Source organism: Trachemys scripta, chromosome 2 (assembly GCF_013100865.1).
Source record: "Trachemys scripta elegans isolate TJP31775 chromosome 2, CAS_Tse_1.0, whole genome shotgun sequence".
In the NCBI taxonomy this organism is placed as follows: domain Eukaryota; kingdom Metazoa; phylum Chordata; order Testudines; family Emydidae; genus Trachemys; species Trachemys scripta.
The window spans coordinates 238937864-238959242 of record NC_048299.1 but is presented as its reverse complement, the minus strand read 5'-3'; the positions used below and the strand labels follow the sequence as shown (position 1 = coordinate 238959242).

General features: G+C 43.4%; 1 protein-coding gene across 3 annotated transcripts in view; it reads right to left on the bottom strand.

Annotated features, from left to right (window-relative positions):
* LRRC69 (leucine rich repeat containing 69) overlaps positions 1-12727 on the bottom strand; it is a 39308-nt gene extending 26581 nt beyond the window's left edge. For all 3 annotated transcript variants that reach the window (XM_034763247.1, XM_034763249.1, XM_034763248.1), the window contains exons 1-3: positions 12509-12727; positions 7893-8019; positions 3835-3907 (exon numbers count right to left, since the gene is read on the bottom strand). In XM_034763247.1, coding sequence (XP_034619138.1) covers positions 3835-3907; positions 7893-8019; positions 12509-12691 — 383 coding nt within the window. In that variant the 5' untranslated portion in view covers positions 12692-12727. The remainder of the gene's footprint in view (positions 1-3834; positions 3908-7892; positions 8020-12508) is intronic.
* Positions 12728-21379: the final 8652 nt, after the last annotated feature.

Sequence of the window (21379 nt, the reverse complement as noted above, 5' to 3'; positions counted from 1 at the left end):
TCATGTTGACTTCAGCACTTTTTGTAAATGTAGCACAACACATATGCTCAATGGAAAAATACACAAGTGCTACAGAAAATGACATTTACAAGCAATTGCAAACAATGAAAGAATTAAAAAAAGAAAATTATATTAAGTAATCAATGACCTATTCATGTACAAGTACTCACAGTAATATATCTACTTTAGAGATGTAAATATTGTTTTAAAAAGTTAACTGTTTAAACAATTAAAATTATATTATTTAACTGGTTAACTGCTGGGGCTACTCCCGCTGGCCAGCGGCGGCTAGACCTGGGGTTGCTATGGCTGGTCGGTGGCTAGGGCTGGAGCTACTCCTGCAGGCCGGCCAGCAGCTGGGACTGAGGCTGCTCCTGTCCACCCGGAGTCACTCTAGGGGCCGGCACACCTGGGGCTATGCTCGCCAGCTGGCGTAGCTGAGGCTGGGGCTGCTCCGGCTGGCCGGCGCACCTCGGACTGGAGCTGCTCCCACTGGCCAGGTGGGGTTGCTCCATCCGGCCTGCCAGCATGGCTGGGGTCACTCCGGCTGGCTGGCCGGGTTAACGGTTAGGGTGGTTAACCGGTGAGACTAATGCTTACTGTTTAACCATTTAACTGTTTACTATTTTACATCCCTAATCTAGTTATATCAGGAATAAATGGTCAGTTTTCAGAATGGAGAGAGGTAAATAGTGGTGTCCTCCAGGGGTCTGTACTGGGCCAGTCCTATTCAACACATTAATCAATTATCTGGAAAAAGAGGTAAATAGTGAGGTGGCAAAATTTGCAGATGATACACAACTACTCAAGATAATTAAGTCCCAGGCAGACTGCGAAGAGCTACAGAAGGATCTCTCAATACTGGGAGACTGGGCAACAAAATGGCAGATGAAATTCAATGTTGATAAATGCAAAGTAATGTAGATTGGAAAACATAATCCCAACTATATATATAAAATGACAGGGTCTAAATTAGCTGTTACCACTCAAAAAAGAGATCTTGGAGTCATTGTGGATAGTTCTTTGAAAACATCCACTCAATGTGCAGCGGCAGTCAAAAAAGCAAACAGAATGTTGGGAATCATTAAGAAAGGGATAAGACAAAAAATATCATATTGCCTCTATATAGATCCATGCTACGCCCACATCTTGAATACTGCGTGCAGATGTGGTCATCCCATCTCAAAAAAGATACATTGGACTTGGAAAAGGTGCAGAAAAGGACAACAAAAATTATTGGGGGTATGGAACGGCTGCCATATGAGGAGAGATTAATAAGACTGGGACTTTTCAGCTTGGAAAAAAAGATGACTAAGGGGGGATATGATAGAGGCCTATAAAATCATGACTGGTGTGGAGAAAATAAATAAGGAAAGGTTATTTACTCCTTCTCATAACACAAGAACTAGGGGCCATCAACTGAAATTAATATGCAGCAGGTTTAAAACAAACAAAAGGAAGTATTTTTTCACACAATGCACAGTCGACCTGTGGAATTCCTTGCCGGAGGATGTTGTGAAGGCCAAGACTATAACAGGGTTCAAAAAAGAACTAGATAAATTCATGGAGGTTAGGTCCATCAATGGCTATTAGCCAGCATGGTGAACTTGGCCTCTGTTTGCCAGAGGCTGGGAATGGGCAACAGGGGATGGATCACTTGATGATTACCTGTTCTGTTCATTCCCTCTGGGGCACCTGGCATTGGCCACTGTCAGAAGACAGGATACTGGGCTAGATGGACCTTTGGTCTGACCCAGTATGGCCATTCTTATTGGTGCACAGAGCTTTATATAATCTGAACTTTTATTTTCTTCCTCTTTCTAATTATTTAAAAAAAAAGATTCTATCACTAGATTCTTCCCATTTTGAGTACATAACAACATGGAGCATTTTGTATTTGAAGGTACAAAAATCATTAATTACAAACTCCATGTATGGGTCAGAAAAAGCAAATCAAGAAACTGGGGACAGGAAAATCAGACAAAAATGTCTGAATGTAATCATGATTACACCTCTACCCCGATATAACGCTATCCTCGGGAGCCAAAAAATCTTACCGCATTATAGGTGAAACCGCGTTATATCGAACTTGCTTTGATCTGCCGGAGCACGCAGCCCTGTCCCCCCAGAGCCCTGCTTTACCGCATTATATCCGAATTCGTGTTATATCGGGTCGCGTTATATCGGGTAGAGGTGTATTTTAAAATCATTTGCTGCTTTTCTGCTAAAATGGTTCTTAACATTTTCCAATGTGAAAACATCTTGAGCCAAATACAACATTGAAATCAATGGCGTTACAACCAGGGATGAACATGGTCCTGTGCGTCTGAAACAGGGTATGTTTTTACAGGATAAGATTACTTGGGTAACAGAAATGTTAGTAAAGATTTTGTACTTTTCATTCCAACTTAATGTTTTTCTTCTTGAACATACTGAACATTTTCTTCTATACAGTTAAGACAATTTTGATGTGCTTATTTGGTAAAATAACTTCTGTTCAAAATGCACTGAAGAAAATATACACTATCACACTGGGAAAATCACAACATATTCACCCAAATACAGAACAGACAGGAGGAACTTCTTGGTCAGAAAAACTTGACTAACTAGAGGCCAGAGGGGGCATCATCCTCCACAATATTTACGAGATTAAGCTTTTGTCTACAAAAGACCTCTTTCATCCTCTCCAGCTTCTCTGACATCCATAATATCCTTCAAGCCCATAAAAAAATACAGTAGTTATATCATCATCTTTGCCCCATCTAAGTCATCCCCTGTCCTTGAATCCCTCGACTTCAAAGATTCATAGATTCTAAGGCCAGACAGGACCACTGTGTTTGTCTAGTCTTGATCTCCTATATACCACAGGCCACATAACTTCCCCAACATAATTCCTAAAGCATATCTTTGCCTTCCTAAAGCACTGGTTTGTCCTTCCCCATCACATCAGATTCAAGCTTCTAGTCCTTACCACTAAGACCCTGCACAACTCTTCTCCTGGGGCCACTCTTCATCTGGAATTCAGCCCTCCAAAACTCCCACCCTTAGTCTGGGTTTTGGGGCTTTTGTTTTTGTTTTATCTGTTAGACTGCAAACTCTCCAGGGAAGAAACCATGACATCCTCCTACTCAGTACCTAGCCTAAGTCGCACAATCATAATAATAGCATAACCCAGGTTATGCTTCTTAATCTCATAAGCTAAATTTTTGCTATAATGTTCACAACTTTACATGCTGAGGCTTTCTTGAAAAGTTCTTGGTATAAAAGAAGATTGGGATAAAAATTAGAAAGAAATAGTATAGTTGTACCTAGTTTCATTCGCTAAAGCACAAGAAATGAGATATATATGGTAATAAGAAACAGTACAAAGCTCCGATTTTGTAGTTCAGCATATTTTAAAAGATAACACACAAAAGCCAAATTGTTCAGAGAGAATATTAAAAAGATTGGCTTTAGTAGAATTACTAGCTGGAAGGCCTGTGTGTGGGAACCAAGTCAGAACCCTAACTCTCAAAAGATTTACAAAAAAGTATTTTGAGACAATTATATTCCATTCCTGAGAATGAGGAGGACTTCATATTGCATCTCTTCCCAGAAAAGTATCAAAAAGGTAACCTCACTATATAAGAGTGAGTATATATAAGGGAAATGAGCACTTTAAAAACAAAAAACACCTACAGATTTTATTTCTCGGCGCTCAACTGTAAATGAAAATGTAGCAGAAGTTTTCCCAGCAGTTGAAATTAGCATCTAACGTCCACAAAGACTGTACATGAGTATAACATGTACAGTATACAGCCAACACAGGGTAAGCTACATAATAATCAAAATTACCTGTGTATTTCTGGAGGAAGATATTTAAGCTTGTTGTTGTTCAGATTGAGACATATCAATTTTTCTAATCCATCTGTAAGAAATACATTCTTATCCAAATGAATATAAAAAGTACATTTTTTATTCATCTTTACACTCACTCTCGGTCTTCTCCTTAGACACACACATAATGACCTCCATCTGGCAGATTAACAATCTACTCTCTTTACTTTCCTCTCTGTGCCTTGTAGAGTGCTTAAAAGGCAGGCATTTATAACAGGTGAATATCCTGTCAAATTACTAGATCAGCTGACAGGTAAAGTTTAACTTCCCTAAATTAACATACAGATGCTGCAGACTTTAAGTATGCACAATTTATACTGAAGTCAATGGAAGCTTTGCATGTGGAAGGACTGTAAAATTATTAGGATTTTGTTAAGGTGTGTGAATGAAAAAAAATATTACAAAGACAAGAGTGGGTGAGGTAATATCTTTTATTAGACCAACTTCCATTGGTGAGAGAGACAAACTTTCAAGCTACACACAGCTCTTCTTCAAGTCTGCCTGGGAAAGCTATGCACAGTGTCACAGCTAAAGATCCTTTGAGCATATTCTGTGATATCTGAGTGCTTGGCTGTACATAATAGTTTTCTTGATGTGTTTGTGGTAACTGTTGGATCTATAGGTCACACTGAAGGTGGTCAATCATGGGCCACCTTGAAGAAGAATTTCTGGACAAATGCACCATGAAATCAATGATATACCTGAGAAACACTGATAATATTTTCATCCTCTCGACAAAAAATTTAAACTCCCTCATAGATTTCCACCACAACTTCAACAACCACCACCTGTCCATTAAACTCTCTCTGGAACACTTTCACATTAGCATCAACTTCCTGGACACTACAATCAGCTTCAACAATAGAACCCTACAGACAGCTATGTGCAAGAAAGCCACTGATCACCTCACACACCTTCATAGATCCAGTAACCACCCCAAACACCCCCAAGAAAGCCGTTACCTACAGCCAGGCACTCAGATACCACAGAATATGTTCTAAGAAGAAAGCCCAGAATGTACATCTTAACACACACAAAACCACCTTCACCAAATAAGGACACTCCACCAGAGAAGCAGATCACATCATGGAACAGGTCACCCAAATACCCCAAGAGAACTTCCTTCAATACAGAAATGAAACCCCCGCTGATCACACATCCCTAGCTGTCACCTACCACCCCACAATGGAAGCCATCCTGAGTATCATCAAACATCTACAACCCATACTCAATGGGGACCCCATCCTGAAATCTTTTCTGAACCCCCTCTTCTGGCCTTCAAACAACCCCCCAATCTCTCCAAGCTCATCATCAGAAACAAGTTCCCCAGAGACCAGGACACATCAACTCAAAGCGGCATCAGACCCTGCCAGAACAACAGATGCAAAACCTGCAAACATATCTCCATTGCTATACTGATCAACACCCGCCATAATACGCCTATCACGGGCCCTGCGTCCTACACATACTTATCACAACATGTGGTGTACCTTATCCAGTGCACAAAATTCTCCAATAACAAGTATGTGGCAAAACCGGAGAGTCAGTATGCTCTCAAATGAACTCATGGAGGAAAATGATTAAAGAAAAAAAACACCATATAACCTCTGGGTGAACACTTATCACAAAGCGATAACGTTCCCTGACCTATCAGTCCTCATCCTCAAAGGAAACTTGCACAACGCTTTCAAAAAATAAGCCTGGGAGCTTAAATTTAAAACTTTGCTAGACACTAAAAAACATGATCTTAATAAAGACACTGGATTTATGGCTTATTACAACAATCTGTAACTCAGCAATCCCCCTTTTATGACTACAGAGCTGTTAACGGGCCACTTCACCCTCAATGGTCCCTTAGAATACGTACTAACTACTTGTACTAAACTATTTGTTCCATCTTGTAGTTAGCTGTGATACTCGGCATACTTTTCCCAGACCTGGAAAAGAGCTCTGTGTAGCACAAACACTAGAAGCTGGTCCAATAAAAGATACTACTTTTCTTCCCTTGTCTCTATCATATCCTGGGACAAACATGGCTACAACAATACTGGATACAAAAAAAAATATTGACCATTTTATATATATTCTTCTGAAGAAAGACACTGTAAGGATAATGAATCATTGCTCTTTCATAACTCATGCTGGTAATGATGTAGAATACTGACCTTGGGGTGTAATTATTCCATCACAGAAAGACAGCATACTTATGGCAAGCACCTCTTTTTATGACTTACAGTAGTTTCTTTCTTGCTTTTTTTGCAAATGGTTGTTAATAATAGCTGTCATTCATTCATTCAGCTATAAAGTAGACCTGTGTGAAAACTTCGGCTTTGCACAGATTTTTGAGAACATTTTCTTTACTTTTGAGTCGTGAGGTAATTTAATCTTGCCATGATGATAGGTGGTTTCATTCATTCATGACTTGTTGTACAGCTCTGCCTGCATAAGTTATAAGCCAAGAAGGGACCACTATGATCATCTACTCTATCCTCCTGCATAACACAGACCAGAGGACTTCACCAAATTAATTCATTTTAACTAGAGTATATCTTTTAGAAAGATAGCCAATCTTGATTTAATGATTTCCAGTGATAGAGAAATCCATCACAGTCCTTCGTAAATTGTTCCTATGGTTAATGTTTCTGTATCAGCCAACACAATTAGGTTGCAATCCTGAGAAGGGCCTCTGAGCATTACTGAAATAAACATGATAATTAATAAATAAATAAATGTTATTTTTTTTTGGCAGACCTATGGTGAAGGAGTTAAATACTAGTTAGTAACCACATTTATATTTTTAGTTATAAATGCCAAAATAATAGTATCTCAAGAAGCAGCAGGAAATAATCCCCCACCTTTTGTACAATACTGTACAACCAGGTCGATGCATTTTAGGAAATTTCTGCTTCCTTGTGAAATATCTACCATAGGCAAGTACTGAAGGCATAACATCACTAGTTCTATCCGAGATGGCAAAGCTTAGGTGTGTAGGTATTTTAATTCAGAGAATGTTGTTAACGAGAATTTAGTCAGATTGTTGCTAATGCTTACTGTTACCGCTTCAGTGGTGCCGGAATAGGGGGGTCCAGAGGGCCATAGCCCTCCCACTGGACGGGGCAAACCCTGCCCCCTTTCCCTCCTCTTCCCCCCAAGGCCCCATGGAGTCCAGCCAAGATGTGGGAGCCGTGCAGACTCTCCACCTGCCCACGGTGCAAGGGGGCTGAAAGCAGCCCCCAGGCCATGTCCCCACTCGCCAGGCTCCCCGCCTGGCCCAGGGCAGATGGAGGTGGAGGGTCCACGACTCTCCACCGGCTCCCCACAGCTGCCTGCGTGGCTCTCCCCAAACCGGCTCCCGCCGGGGTGGGGGAAGGAAGGGGACTGCTTCAGAGCCGCAGCCCTCCACCTGCTCTCCTCAGGCCACCCACACCGCGGGCAGGTAGAGTCTGTCATGGCTCCCCATAGCTTCCCGCACAGCTCTTATCATGGCCCGGCTGCAGCTCCAAGACACTCCCCAGCCAGAGTCGGGTCAGGGAGAGCCACATGGGCAGCTGTGGGGAGCCTGGGCCCCTCCACCTGCCCTGGGCATGGGGCCTGGGACACAGGCAGGGAGTTGCTTTTGGCCCCGGCCCCACCCCCACCGCAGCGGGGGGAAGCAGGGGGACTTCCTAGCCCCGCTCCGACTTCCAGCTTGGCTAGGGGCAGTGCCTTGGAGGGTGAGGACCCCCACACACACACTTTTGGGAAGGCTCCGACAGTCTTGCCACTGGTCACAGAACTAATTTAACCAGGCATATAAAGAAAACTGAAAACTGCATTAACAGGTAACTTTTTCTTCCAAACATTACAATTTTCCATACAGAGTAATAAGTTTATAAAACAGGTATGAAAAAAACCACACACTTTACCAAACAATCCTGTTCACTCCAAATATATGAAATAGCTAATGTATTATTATAGTTTAGGTCTAAAAACACTCTAATTACTTAATTATCTGTTTTAATTTGACATTGACTTACCAAATATTGTGGGTGATATTGTAGTAATTTTATTTCCAAACAAATGAAGCTTTTGCAGTGAACGGAGATATTTCAACTGTTCTGGAACTTCCTCAAATATATTGTTTCCCAAATTTAGTTCCGTCAACTATAAAGAGATATTTATAAATGTTCTTAAACATTGTATCCTCCTTAGCAAAGACAGACTGAAAAACACAAGCTGATCACATTTTAAACACAAGTGCCCAGGAAATTAAGACCTTTATTAAATTTCCCTTCTATTCTCCATATATTACAGAAAATTAATGCATATATTCAAAGTACATATAATAAAACAATTTCATATAGCATAAGATTAGTTTTAGGAAAATCCCATTTTACTCTTCTAATCAGTTAACATAAAACAACTAATTAAGCTGCCAGCAAAATATATAACAAACCAATAATACTAAGAAAAGCGGCTGGATTCTGTTCTCATTTATGCAAATATAAATGCAGAATAACTCTCTCGAAATCAATAGTTACTGGTGTAACTAAGAACAGTTTTAAGAGATGAAGGTGAAGGAATGCTCAATCACATCTAAGAATTAGTGTAGTTTATTTAGTACACATACATATTTGCACACTCAAAACTAATCTTCATACCCCAGAAAAGCTGACATACCTTACACAGATTACATAAATAAATGAGGGCTGTCAAGCAATTAAAAAAATTAATCACGATTAATCACAATGTTAAACAATAATAGAATACCATATATTTAAATATTTTGGATGTTTTCTACATTTTCAAATATATTGATTTCAATTAGAACACAGAATACAAAGTGTACAGTGCTCATTTTATATTTATTTTTATTACAACCTAATACAGTAACTCCTCACTTAACGTTATAGTTATATTCCTGAAAAATGCGACTTTAAGCGAAACGATGTTAAGCGAATCCCATTTCCCCATAAGAATTAATGTAAATGAGGGGGTTAGGTTGCAGGGAAATTTTTACACCAGATAAAAGACAATATACACACACACACAAACACACAGTATAAGTTTTAAACCAACAATTTAATACTGGTACACAGTGATGATGATTGTGAAGCTTAGCTGAGGTGGAGAAGTCAGAGGGTGGGATATTTCCCTTACTGCTAAATGATGAACTAGCAATTGGCTGAGCTCTCAAGGGTTCACTCTCTCACTCTACAAGGCAGCAGGAAGTATGTGTTAGAAAGCAATATACGCATTTCCCCTTTAAGTACACTGCCTTGTTAATTAGATCAGCTTGCTGAGACCGCAGCTGCTGCAAGCTCCCTCTGTTCTGAGCCCTGGTGTGCTCCCCGTGCTCTATGGAAGATGAGGTAAGCGGGGTGCAGGAGCAGGGGGGAGGGGGACACCCTGACATTAGCCCCCCTCTTTCTTCCCTCCCCCCCGCACAGCAAGCAGGAGTCTCAGGGAGCAGCTCCAAGGCAGAGGGCAGGAGCAGTACATGGCAGTGGGGGGAGGGACAGCTGAATTGCAGGCAGCTACTGCACAGGGAAATTAGGGGAGCAGGGAGCTGATAGGGGGGCTGCCGGTCCACCCTGGTTTCAAGCTCCCACTAGCTAGCTCCACCAGGCTGCTCTTCCTGCAAGCAGTAGACAAAGCAGGCAGCTGCCAAATGACGTTAGAAGGGAGCATTGCACAACTTTAAGTGAGCATGTTCCCTAATTGATCAGCAACGAAACAACGTTAACCAGGATGACTTTAAGTGAGGAGTTACTGTACAAGTACTGTAGTGCAATCTCTTTATAATGAAAGTTGAACTTACAAATGTAGAATTATGTACAAAAAATAACTGCATTCAAAAATAAAACAATGTAAAACTTTAGAACCTACAAGTCCACTCAGTCCTACTTCAGCCAATCACTCAAACAAGTTTGGTTACAATTTGCAGGAGATAATACTGCCCAGGGCTTGTTTACAAAGTCACCCGAATGTGAGAACAGGTTTTCGCATGGCACTGTTGTAGCTGGCATCACAAGATATTTACATGCCAGATGCGCTAAAGAGTCATATGTCCCTTCATGCTTCAACCACCATTCCAGAAGACATGCGTCCATGCTGATGACGGGTTCTGCTCGATAACGATCCAAAGCAGAGTGACCGATGCATGTTCATTTTCATCATCTGAGTCAGATGTCACCATCAGAAGGCTGATTTTCTTTTTTGGTGGTTCGGGTTTTGTAGTTTCCACATTGGAGTATTGCTCTTTTAAGACTTCTGAATGCTTCACACCTCGACCCTCTCAGATTTTGGAAGGCACTTCAGACTCTTAAACCTGGGGTTGAGTGCCGTAGCTATCTTTAGAAATTTCACATTGGGACCTTCTTTGCATTTTGTGAAATCTTGCAGTGAAAGTGTTCTTAAAATGAACAACATGTGTCATCATCCGAGACTGCTATAACATTAAATATATGGCAGAATGTGGATAAAACAAAGTAGGGGACATACAATTCTTCCCCAAGAAGTTCAGTCAGAAATTTAATTAACACATTTTTTTTTTAAACAACCATCAGCATGGAAGCATGTCCTCTGGAATGGTCGCCAAAGCATGAAGGGGCATATGAATGTTTAGCATATCTGGCACGTAAATATCTTGCCAACGCTGGCTACAAAAGTGCCATGCGAATGCCTGTTCTCACTTTCAGGTGACATTGTAAATAAGAAACAGTCAAAAGTATCTTTCGTAAATCTAAACAAACTTGTCTTAGCAATTGGCTGAACAAGAAATGGGACTGAGTGGACTTGTAGGCTCTAAAGTTTTACATTGTTTTGTTTTTGAGTGCAGTTATGTAACAAAAAAAAAATCTACATTTGTAAGTTACACTTTCACGATAAACAGATTGCACTACAGTACTTGTATGAGGTGAATTTAAAAATAGTATTTTTTGTTTATTATTTTTACAATGCAAATATTTGTAATAAAAATAATATAAAGTGAGCAATGTACACTTTGTATTCTGTGTTGTAATAAAAATCATTATATTTGAAAATGTAGAAAAACATCCAAAAATATTTAATAAATTTCAGTTGGTATTCTATTAACAGTGCGATTAATCGTGATTAATTTTTTTAATCACAGTTCATTTTTTTGAGTTAATCACTTGAGTTAACTGCGATTAATTGACAGCCCTAAAATAAATCTAAAACCCAGAGGCTGACACAGATAAACCCTAGGATGCAACAATGAAGAGACTTTTCCAGAATCACACACATTGAATAGCAAAGGCTCTGCCTCAGGACATCTCCAGATTACACTGTGAGATGATCAGCACTTCCCCGTGTCCTCTCAGCATAGTGTAAAAATGCTTTTTAAAATAATGGGAAAATATATGCACTTGTTTTCTTGCCACAGTTACAGGTTTTGGGTATTTTTAAAGTAAAGTAGTTTGAATTTTACCAGAATATTTAAAAAAAAAAAAAAGAATTGGTTTAAAGAAATGTATATTGATCCCACGCTGAACCATGATAAAGCCAAATTTAAGCCTGTGGTCAAACTTCCATTATCAAGTTTATGATCCATTAAAAATACAATTTTAGACTGGAAAACCTGGCACACCCTAACTACATATATGGTAATAAACAGTATGAAACTATTCCCCACCATACATACATACATTATACTCTGCACATTCCACTTGATCCAGTAGCTGGTTAAATTAATCCTTATTTAATCTGATCAACCCTGAAGAACCAAATCATTTGTATTACAAATACAGCTTCCATTTGTCATCTCAATTAATTTTGGACAGGTATTATTGGACAATTCAGTCACTAATTATAGATATTTGCCATTAACCAGGGTGTTCAAAATTCTGAATGAGACCAAGGAGGACCTACAATAAAAGATGACCAACTAAAAACTAGGGTTTTGAGACAATGTGTTTTTCTAACTGTATGCACCTTACTGTTACGTTATGTTGTCAGGATGGACCACTTATTTCAGCTGATGTTAGGAAAAAAGTTTATTAAAATGTGATGCAAATGGAACTTGATCCCAGACTCCTGCACTTTCTAGAAGTTTCATAGGGAGGGGGCCTTGATATCAGCTAGCAGCTACAGTCAAGGGATCGCTGCACCAACTGAGGTCTGAGATAAGCTCTTCTTTCCACATCTGGAGCTGCCACAACTCCCATCCCGGCTTTTGACATGTTTAGTTCTTATCGAAAAAAGGGGCATAGGTTATAAAACCGGACGGAGCCCCACATCCTCACTTAGTATGACCCGCAAAACTAAGCGTTCTCTGAGCAGGGAATCAAACCCAGGTCTCCCGCATGGCAAAAGTTCTCCCAGTGAGCGACCACTGCGGGGAGCAGGCAAGGGACCCCGGCGCCAGCAGTGCGATGGGGAGAAAGGGCAGCGGCGGGGGCAGGCCAGTAGCGATGGGAGATGCTAAGAGGCCGGGGCTGGTGGGTGGCTGCAACCCTCGCGAATCGCAGCGGCCAGGCTCTGCGTGGGCGAGGAGCGACTCCGCATCTGAGACACTGGGCTCGGGCGGCAGGAGGCTAAGCGCGCCCTGGCCCCGCATCCGCCCGGCTACACGCTGGGGCCCAGGGCGCGGCTCCAGGCGGGGAGGTGGCAGCCGCCTGCGGGTCCTCACCCGGCTCAGGCCGCCCAGCTCGACGGGCAGACAGCGCAGCTCGTTGTCGCGCAGGCTCAGGGCCCGCAGCCCCGGGAGGCTCGCCAGGCCCCGGGGTACGCGCTGCAGCCGCCTCCCGCGGAGCGACACCGAGCGGGTCCCGCGACCGCCCCGCCGCGCCCGCAGCAGCAGGCGCTCCGCCATGGCCCTAGCGTTACGCGGCGGCGATCGCTGGTTGACCGTTACCTAGCGCCTGCCGCGCATGCTCCGGGACAGCGAGCCGCTGCCCTCAGGCGGGCTAACGCCGCTTGCCGCTTCCCGCTCTCCGGGCTCAAGGCGGAGGGACGCGCAGGGCCCAAACGGCGCGTGCGCGGGGCGATCAAGAGCAGGAGGCAGCGGAAGGAGAGGGGCGAAGTCACGGGCCGGGACTAAGAACAGGGTTGAGACAGAGCCTGGCAGTGGCAGAGGGGGCCGGTGACCCCAAATGGCGTGAGCCCCAGGCTGCAGAGGTTGCACAAATTGGGTGTGGGGAGCAGAGTCGTGCACCCTCCCCCTGGCAGGGCAGCAGCTCTAGCACTCGCGTCCCAGGCCTGTGTGCTTGAGGGCAGCGTGCACGACCCTCCCCGCATCCCCAATGCAAGGCAGCTAGTCCCTGGCTGATGAGAGCTACGCAGTGAGCTGCCCCCGAAGACTCGATTCCCTGAAATATTTGGGCTGCCATTTCCCCCTCCAAAAATTATAATTCTCAGACACGTTTTTAGTGTTTTTAAAAAAGCCTTATCCACTTATTTGTCTCCATGAAGCATCACAGCAATTCATAAACTTGTTTTGGCTGCTGCTCTGATTGGCTGAATCTGACACTTCTTCTTGTAAACCAAATTTCATGCCTTTAAATTATTTACTTTTTAAAATGTTATTTTTACTAGTCTTAGTCCACCTGCATTAACCTTCTTTACTAGTATGCAGATGGCTGTCATTGTGCTATTTACATTTTCATAACAATCATTGCAAATAATAGTTGCTAGTAGCTTCAGCAATCACATTCTCAGTGTTTCTAGTATAACACTTCCTCTTTGTATTGATATTAGTTTTTAATTCTAAATGTTGTTCCTTTCTTTGTGTATAAATTTATTCTTTGGAATTACCTGACTTCAAGACTAATTGAAGAAGTTTTGACCAGTCCAGGAAATCAGTTTCCTTTGATCTACCAATGGGGATTGCCTTTGTCAACTGTTATTTTGCCTCTCTATCCAGGACCTTGGTGTTTTTTCACATCACCACATGTGGATTCAATGTGCTTCCCAAATATCAACTAAAGGCCAGATTTTTAAAGGTTGAAAGCACTAGATGCTTTTGAAAATCCCACTAGTGACCTAAAAATGTAAGGTGATTTTGCTTGCTCACTCGCTCGCTCTGCCCTGCACTACTCAGGACCTATTTCAGGAGAATGAAGACCTGACTGTGATGGTAGATGCTGCTGTGCACATAGAGGATGGTGGCCTGGCTGTACAGCAATCCTCTTGATGAGCAATGTATATAAAATGGTGGCACTCTTCTCCCATTATAATTAACCAACTGATCCACATTTTTGGTTCTTTAACTGTGAAGATCCCTCTTTGAATTCAGCCTCTAGCTGCTCACTAACCACATGGGATATAAACCTTGTCTTTTACTAACTGCTTCAGGAAGATTTAACTTACAAACACAGCATTGTTTCTTACATCTTTCTTGCATTATCACTGAGTCCATGACTCTGACATCCACAAAGCTGCAAGGACACAGTCTGATAAGCTGCAACACAAATATTTTCAGTTTACTTAAAACATTGTAATGTTGTGTCTCAGCACACATGCAAAGTGCAAGGTTGGTCACCTGGCCCAAAAACATCCAGGAATAGGATGTGGTATTTACTAGACATGCTACATATTTGTTTCTGAAGCTGTACAGGATGTTTTCATTATAACCAAGTGACCTGGCAGGTCGCTCCCTATTTCATCACAGTGGTAGCTGAACCAATCAGAGCTCAAGGGGAAAAATGTTATAAATATATCTGCTTAAGACAGCCATATTACATCAGTGGCTGATCAATGCAAGAACATGGCATGTCTCTCCTGTGAGGGATGGTTTTACTGACAACACATAGAAGTGTTTTGAAAAGGAGAAGACAGATCTTTATAAGAATGTCAAACAAAGCCAGGCACATACACTACATGTTATGGACACATTACAGAGACTCAGGGCTAAATTCACAAAGGTACTTAGACAGCTAAACCCAGACTTAGTTGCCTAAGTCCCTGATTTAGTCTCCACTGTGATTTCCAAATCTCCCACCAAACACTTCAGACACCTAAACTCAGCACCTATGTTTTCAGGGTAAAAGCTCCCTAGGCATCTTAAGTTTCTGCCTCTGAGCATGTGCACTTCTGACTTACTTTAACCATCTAAATGCCTGTTTCCCACCTAAGCCCCAGAGTGATTCACAAACCAGGGAAAATATACAGGCAAATGCCTATCTTGAAAGTGGGGCCTGATCTGGTAGGCATGCTCAGAGGCCACCGACTGGATTGGGTTCCATTCATAATCTGGCCAGAGGAGGATATAGTGTTACTATCCATCTTATAAATACCACTTTACAACCCAGTATTAGAGCAGATGCCTGGCATGTGGGAGACCCACATCAATTCTCCCCTCAAGCAGAGGGAAAGAAGGGATTTGAACAGGGGTCTCCCACCTCTTAGGTGAATGCTTCAATACTGGGCTAAAAGTTATAAAGTGGGCATCTCATCCAGCTGTTTTGTTTGGAGTCAGGCATCTGCCTAGCTCATTCTCACAAAACAGCTTACATACCTATGTCACTTGACTCCAGGAGGGGTTCCCATTCATGGATCAATAGGCAGAGCTAGCAGGGCCGGCTTTAGGAAGTGCGGCAGTGATGAGCTGCCAAAATCTTAGGAACCGGATCCCAAACGGGTCTTCAGCGGCACGTCTCCGGCGGGTGAAGGACCTGCCGCCGAAGACCCGGTAGGGAACCGCCCGGTGAGTACACCCCCACCCCCAATCTGACCCCCACCCATGTCCTGCCCCCAACTGCCCCCCTCAGAAACCGCAACCCATAAACCTCCCCCCGCCCGCTCCTTGTCCCCTGACCACTCCTTCCCGAGACCCCCCACCCTAACTGCCCCCCAGGACCCTCCCCCCTACCCAACCTCCCCTCCCCCCGTTCCCTGACCCCATCCACCACCACCCTGACAGACTCCCGGAACTCCCACGCCTACCCAACCGCCCCGCATTCCCCGTCCCCTGACCGCCCCCACAGAACCTCTGCCCGATCCAACCCCCCACCTGCTCCCTGTCCCTGGGACTCCCTGCCCCTGGCCTTATCCAACCCATCCCCGGCCTCTTACCATGCCGCTTACCCCCACCGGAGCTGCGCCGCCTGGCCAGAGTCGGGGCCGGGGCCGGAGCCGGACTGAGCCGCGCCACACCTCCCTGGAGCCCTCCTCACACCTCCCCGCCCCAGCTTACCTGCTGCTGCTTGTTTCCAGGCTTCCTGCGCGAACATCTGATTCGCGGAAAGCAGGGGAGGGGAAGAAGAAGGGGGACGGAGCGTTCAGGGGAGGAGGGGGAGATGAGCTGGGGCCGGGGGTGCAGCGGACAGCTGCCAGAGCTTGGGAACTGGCTCCAGCTCACCACTGGGCCCGGGGCCCTCTTAGGCGTGGGGCCCAATTCAGGAGAATAGACCTAAAGCCAGGCCTGAGAGCTAGGGACCTAACTGCAGTGGATATTTAGGCACTGAACTCTGAGAAGAGACATGACTTAGAAGACACCTCTCTAGTTGGCATCTCCCATTGATTAGTTGAGGCAATTCCCCGCTGAGCATGCAGGCTTTTGTGGATCAGATTCTAAAGTACTTTTCTCTCTCTATTCATTGTACATGGAGCCTAGACACCTAATCCAGGCTTTGTGGATCACAGTGATGTTCCTATGACTTTCTAGGCAGCTAAAAGGCATCGTGATGCTCAGTATCACAATGCCCAAGTCCCTTTATGAATCTATCCTTTAAGGCTTTTCCTCACAATTTAGAAAGGTGATTTTTTTTTTTTTAAACCGCGGGGTAACTAAGGTGCAAGAGCTATTCTGAGGTAAAAAATACAGAGAGGTTAAACTCTTGCATTTCAGCACTCAGGAAAAGATCTGAGACAATGTTTCTGAAATAAAATCAGAGGGCAATAAGCGTGTGTGTGCACGCGCCAAAGTACAGATTTAGTGTTGAAAATAGGGCTGTCGATTAATCGCAGTTAACTCACGCGATTAACACAAAAAATTAATCACAATTAATCACAGTTTTAATTGCACTGTCAAAGAATAGAATAGCAATTGCAGTGTATTAAATATTTGGGATGTTTTTCTACATTTTCAAATATTTGATTTTAATTTACAACACAATACAAAGTGTACAGTGCTCACTTTATACTATTTTTTATTACAAATATTTGCACTGTAAAAATGATAAAATAGTATTTTTCAATTCACCTCATACAAGTACTGGAGTGCAATCTCTATCGTGAAAGTGCAATTTACAAATGTAGATTTTTTTGTTACATAACTGTACTCAAAATCAAAACAATGTAAAACTTCAGACCCAACAAATCCACACAGTCTTACTTCTTGTTCAGACAATCACTAAAACAAGTTTGTTTACATTTACGGGAAATAATACTGCCTACTTATTTACAATGTCACCTGAAAATAACAACAGGTGTTTGCATGGCACTGTTGTAGCTGGCATTGCTAGGTATTTACATGCCAGGTCTGCTAAACATTCGTATGCCCCTTCATGCTTTGGCCACCGTTCCATAGGACATGCTTCCATGCCAATGACTCATTAAAAAAATGCATTAATTAAATTTGTGACTGAACTCCTTGGGGGAGAATTGTATGTCTCCTGCTCCGTTTTCATTGCATTCTGCCATATACTTTGAGTTATGGCAGTTTTGGATGACGACCCAGCATATGTTGTTCAATTTAAGAACACTTTCACTACAGATTTGACAAAATGCAAAGAAAGTACCAATGTGAGATTTCTAAAAATAGCTACGGCAATCAACCCAAGGTTTAAGAATCTTAAGTGCCTTCCAAAATCTGAGAAAGATGAGGTGTGGAGCCTGTTTTTAGAAGTCTTAAAAGAGCACCAGTCCAATGTGGAAATTACAGAATCTGAACCACCAAAAAAGAAAATCAACCTTCTGTTGGGGTCATCTGAATCAGATGATGAAAATGAACATGTGTCAGTCCACACTGCTTTGGATTGTTATTGAACATAACCCATCATCCACATGGAAACGTGTCCTCTAGAATGGTGGGCAAAGCATGAAGGGATATATGAATCTTGACCGCATCTGGCACGTAAATATCTTGTGACGCCAACTACAACAGTGCCATGCAAACGCTTGTTCTCACTTTCAGGTGACATTGTAAACAAGAAGCAGGCAGCATTATCTCCTGAAAAGGTAATCAAACTTGATTGTCTGAGCGATTCACTGAACAAGAAGTAGGACTGAGTAGACTTTTAGACTCTAATGTTTTATATTATTTTCACTTGTGTGCATTAAATGTTTATTATAGAAACTGTATGGCCTAATATACAACGGAAAGAGACTAAAAGAAATAACACTTTCATTCAGTGATTTACATACAATAGGTCTGAGGTTTAACTCTGTAGAAAGTTTTTCCAAATTACAAAAATACCGTTGTGTGTCCAAATTTGAGAGAGATTTCACAACGGTAGCAAATTGTGGTGAGATGGCTCCCCATCTGTCACAATTTGTTACCCCTGGACCAGAGGATTGGGAAAGATGATAGTAAATTGTGACAGATAAATCCCCATCTATCACCACTTACCATCCCTGGACCAGGAGATGGGGAAAGGTGAGAGGTACCATATTGTGAGGGGAAAACCCCAGTCATCACAACTTGCTATCCCTGGACTAGAGAATGGGGAAAGGGAGAGGCTGCAAGTTGTGACAGGCCAGCAAAAGAGAACACCTAGGTGTCAGTAATTGCTACCACTAGCAAACTGTGCCAACAGCGGTTTGTAACTATGCTGGGCAGGGACCCCCTCACCATGCAGATGGTGACAGGACCCAGCCCCGCCCAAGACGTTGGAGACCCCTCACATGGCCATGGAAACAGCCACAGTGCAATGCTATGTCATGTGGCCAGGGGGCTCGGGAGGAGCCCCCACCTCCCAAAGGAAAAGGGTGCATCTAGGAGAGCAGCAGAGCCTGGTAGTCAGTGCCCTCTACCAAACACTGGAACAGCATCTCAGCATGCAGTACTAGCCACGCTGGCCACTACTGAAGATAGTGTGAGGAGTTGCGGTGTTAAGGGGAAGGTGAAGGATACGCAGCTGACAGGGTGGTCTGGTGCTGTATGGAGTTACCTTAATGACAAGTTAAGCAGAAGAGACATGCTGAGACAGTAAGTAAAGTGCACATGCCAACCTGGACATTTAAAGCCATACTGACCAATGTTTTCAAATTACTGTAATTTTCCCCAATATTCCTCCAATATTCCCAAATGCAAACCTCACCCCCTCCAGTCCCATGACATCCCCACTGCCCTCCAATACCTCTACTGCCATCCACAGTTGTCAACTTTCACGTGGTAAATAAGCACCCCAACTTTCACAATAAGCCAAAAATCAAGCTAATCCCATTTCAAAACAAGATCAGAACAAGCCAATCCCTAAGAACCCCAACACTCTATGTGACTAGATCCCCCTGACATGCAGTCTGGGACTGTGCTGGGCCTGCTGTCCACCCCTGACTCTCTCCCCCCTCCCTTGCCCCTGCTTCCCCCCGACCCACCCCGCTTGCCGCAAGCCGATCAAAAAAAGAAGCAACAAGCTACAAGCCAAAAACTAGCCAACAAGCAACTCACAAGCCAATTAAGTCAAAAACAAGGCCAATTTCTCCATTTTTTTCCGGCTTTAGCATGTCTTCTGCCATCCCTTCCCCTCACTAATACCTAATTCAGTCTCCTTGCCCCCCACCCCCCACCATTCCTCTATGCCTTGTACTCCACTGAACACTTAGCAAGGAGAGCAGAGGTGAGGTCCCTCCCAGCAGGGCTATGATAAGCTTGCATTTGTGGAAGTAGGGCTGCAACACCACCTGGGAAAGCAGAGACAAGATGTTTGCTCTCAGCAGGTGGTTTGTAGAACAGAACCATGCAGGCCCACCATCTCCCTTCTGCACCACGTCCCAGGAGAGGAGCAGGCACATTACCCCCTCTGCAATACTCTCCCACTGCATCCATAGGTTGGGGGAGAATGGGGCATGAACCCACTGCCTGATCCCCAAACCCTCGCTGCTGCAGAGTCCTGGGGTGAAAGGGGCTATTCCTTGCTCCCTGCTGCCTGTGGAAAATGGGGCATGACCTTGACATACCAACAACCACCCACCCCCTCTGCCTCCATCTCATGCTAGCAAGACACTGTGCCATCTCAGCTCTGCACTTCAAATCTACCCCCATCCTGCCTTTAGCTGCTGAGCCTTTGGCCAACCCTGCCTCTCCCACACTCCCATTGGCAGAAGCAAAGCAGAGAACAACTACATCAGCTAAAATCTTGGGCATCAACAGCCACACATGTGCATCAGTCTGTCTCAGGGTATGTCTACAATGGGGGGAACCACAGCAGCAAGTTTAAGAGTCCAGGTAAACTGAATCAAGCTCATGCTACAAGGCTAAAAATTATAGCAGAGACATTCCCCCACTCAGACCCATGTTCCCCCTCTCACCCATTGTGACTCTGCTATACAGACTACAAACTCCTCAGGCAGATCCTGGTTGTGCAGCGTCTAGGACAGTGGCTCTCAAACTTTTTTTATAGGTGACTCCTCAGACAGAAAGCCTCTGAATGCGACGCCCCTTATAAATTAAAAACTTTTTAATATATTTAACCCATTATAAATGCTGGAGGCAAAACAGGGCATGGGGTGGAGATTTACAGTTCGCGGTCCCCAATGTAATAACCTCACAACCCCCTGAGGGGTCCCGACCCCCAGTTTGAGAACCCCTGGTCTAGGACAATTGGACCCTAATCTCAACAGAGCGCTCTCAAACATAACACAAGGCCTACGCCCCGGTTAAGAACTTTACAAACCCAAAGTTCATATTTGATCTGCCCTCTTAAAGTATATGATGCAAAGAGAGAACATAGCTGTAATGACCAGAGCATTTTGTATACCAGTAGTCAAGTCACCCTATTTGCATCAAGTAATAAAGATGAACAGCAACTGGAAACACAGGGCATTGGTAACATGCCAACAAGGTAGCAAGAGGAGGTTTGAAGCCAGACATCATTGAAATGCCTTGTTTGATGAACTGACTGAATTTCATTAATATTCTGTTCACTCTGTTTTTCAGTGATAATACCTGTAATAAAGAGATTAATGGTTAGTATCCCATTGACCATCTCTCCCCACTGCAGTTTTATAATCCTGCAGCCAGTTTTCAACACATGTGAATGCTCCTACCCAAGTCAGCCTGAACTAATTCTGGGAAAGTCTGATATAATGCTTCATTGAAATGCTTCACTAAAGTTTACATGTATGGCAACCCCTTTAGCCACTAATCCTGTAACTTTATAAAAAGCAAAAAAGTGTTTGCCTGGAAAAAACAGGAATAATCTAAAAGCACCAATTTATGCGAAAAACAGCTGAATGTTTACAGCTTGTCTAAACATGGCAAAAAGGGGACATGATTAGAGCCCTGCAAATCCACGGATATCCGCAGATCATTTTTGGAAATCATGGATCGGATGTAGATGTAAATTGCATACCCACTCAGGGTTCTAGACATAACAACTTTCTAGAGTATTTGAAGGAT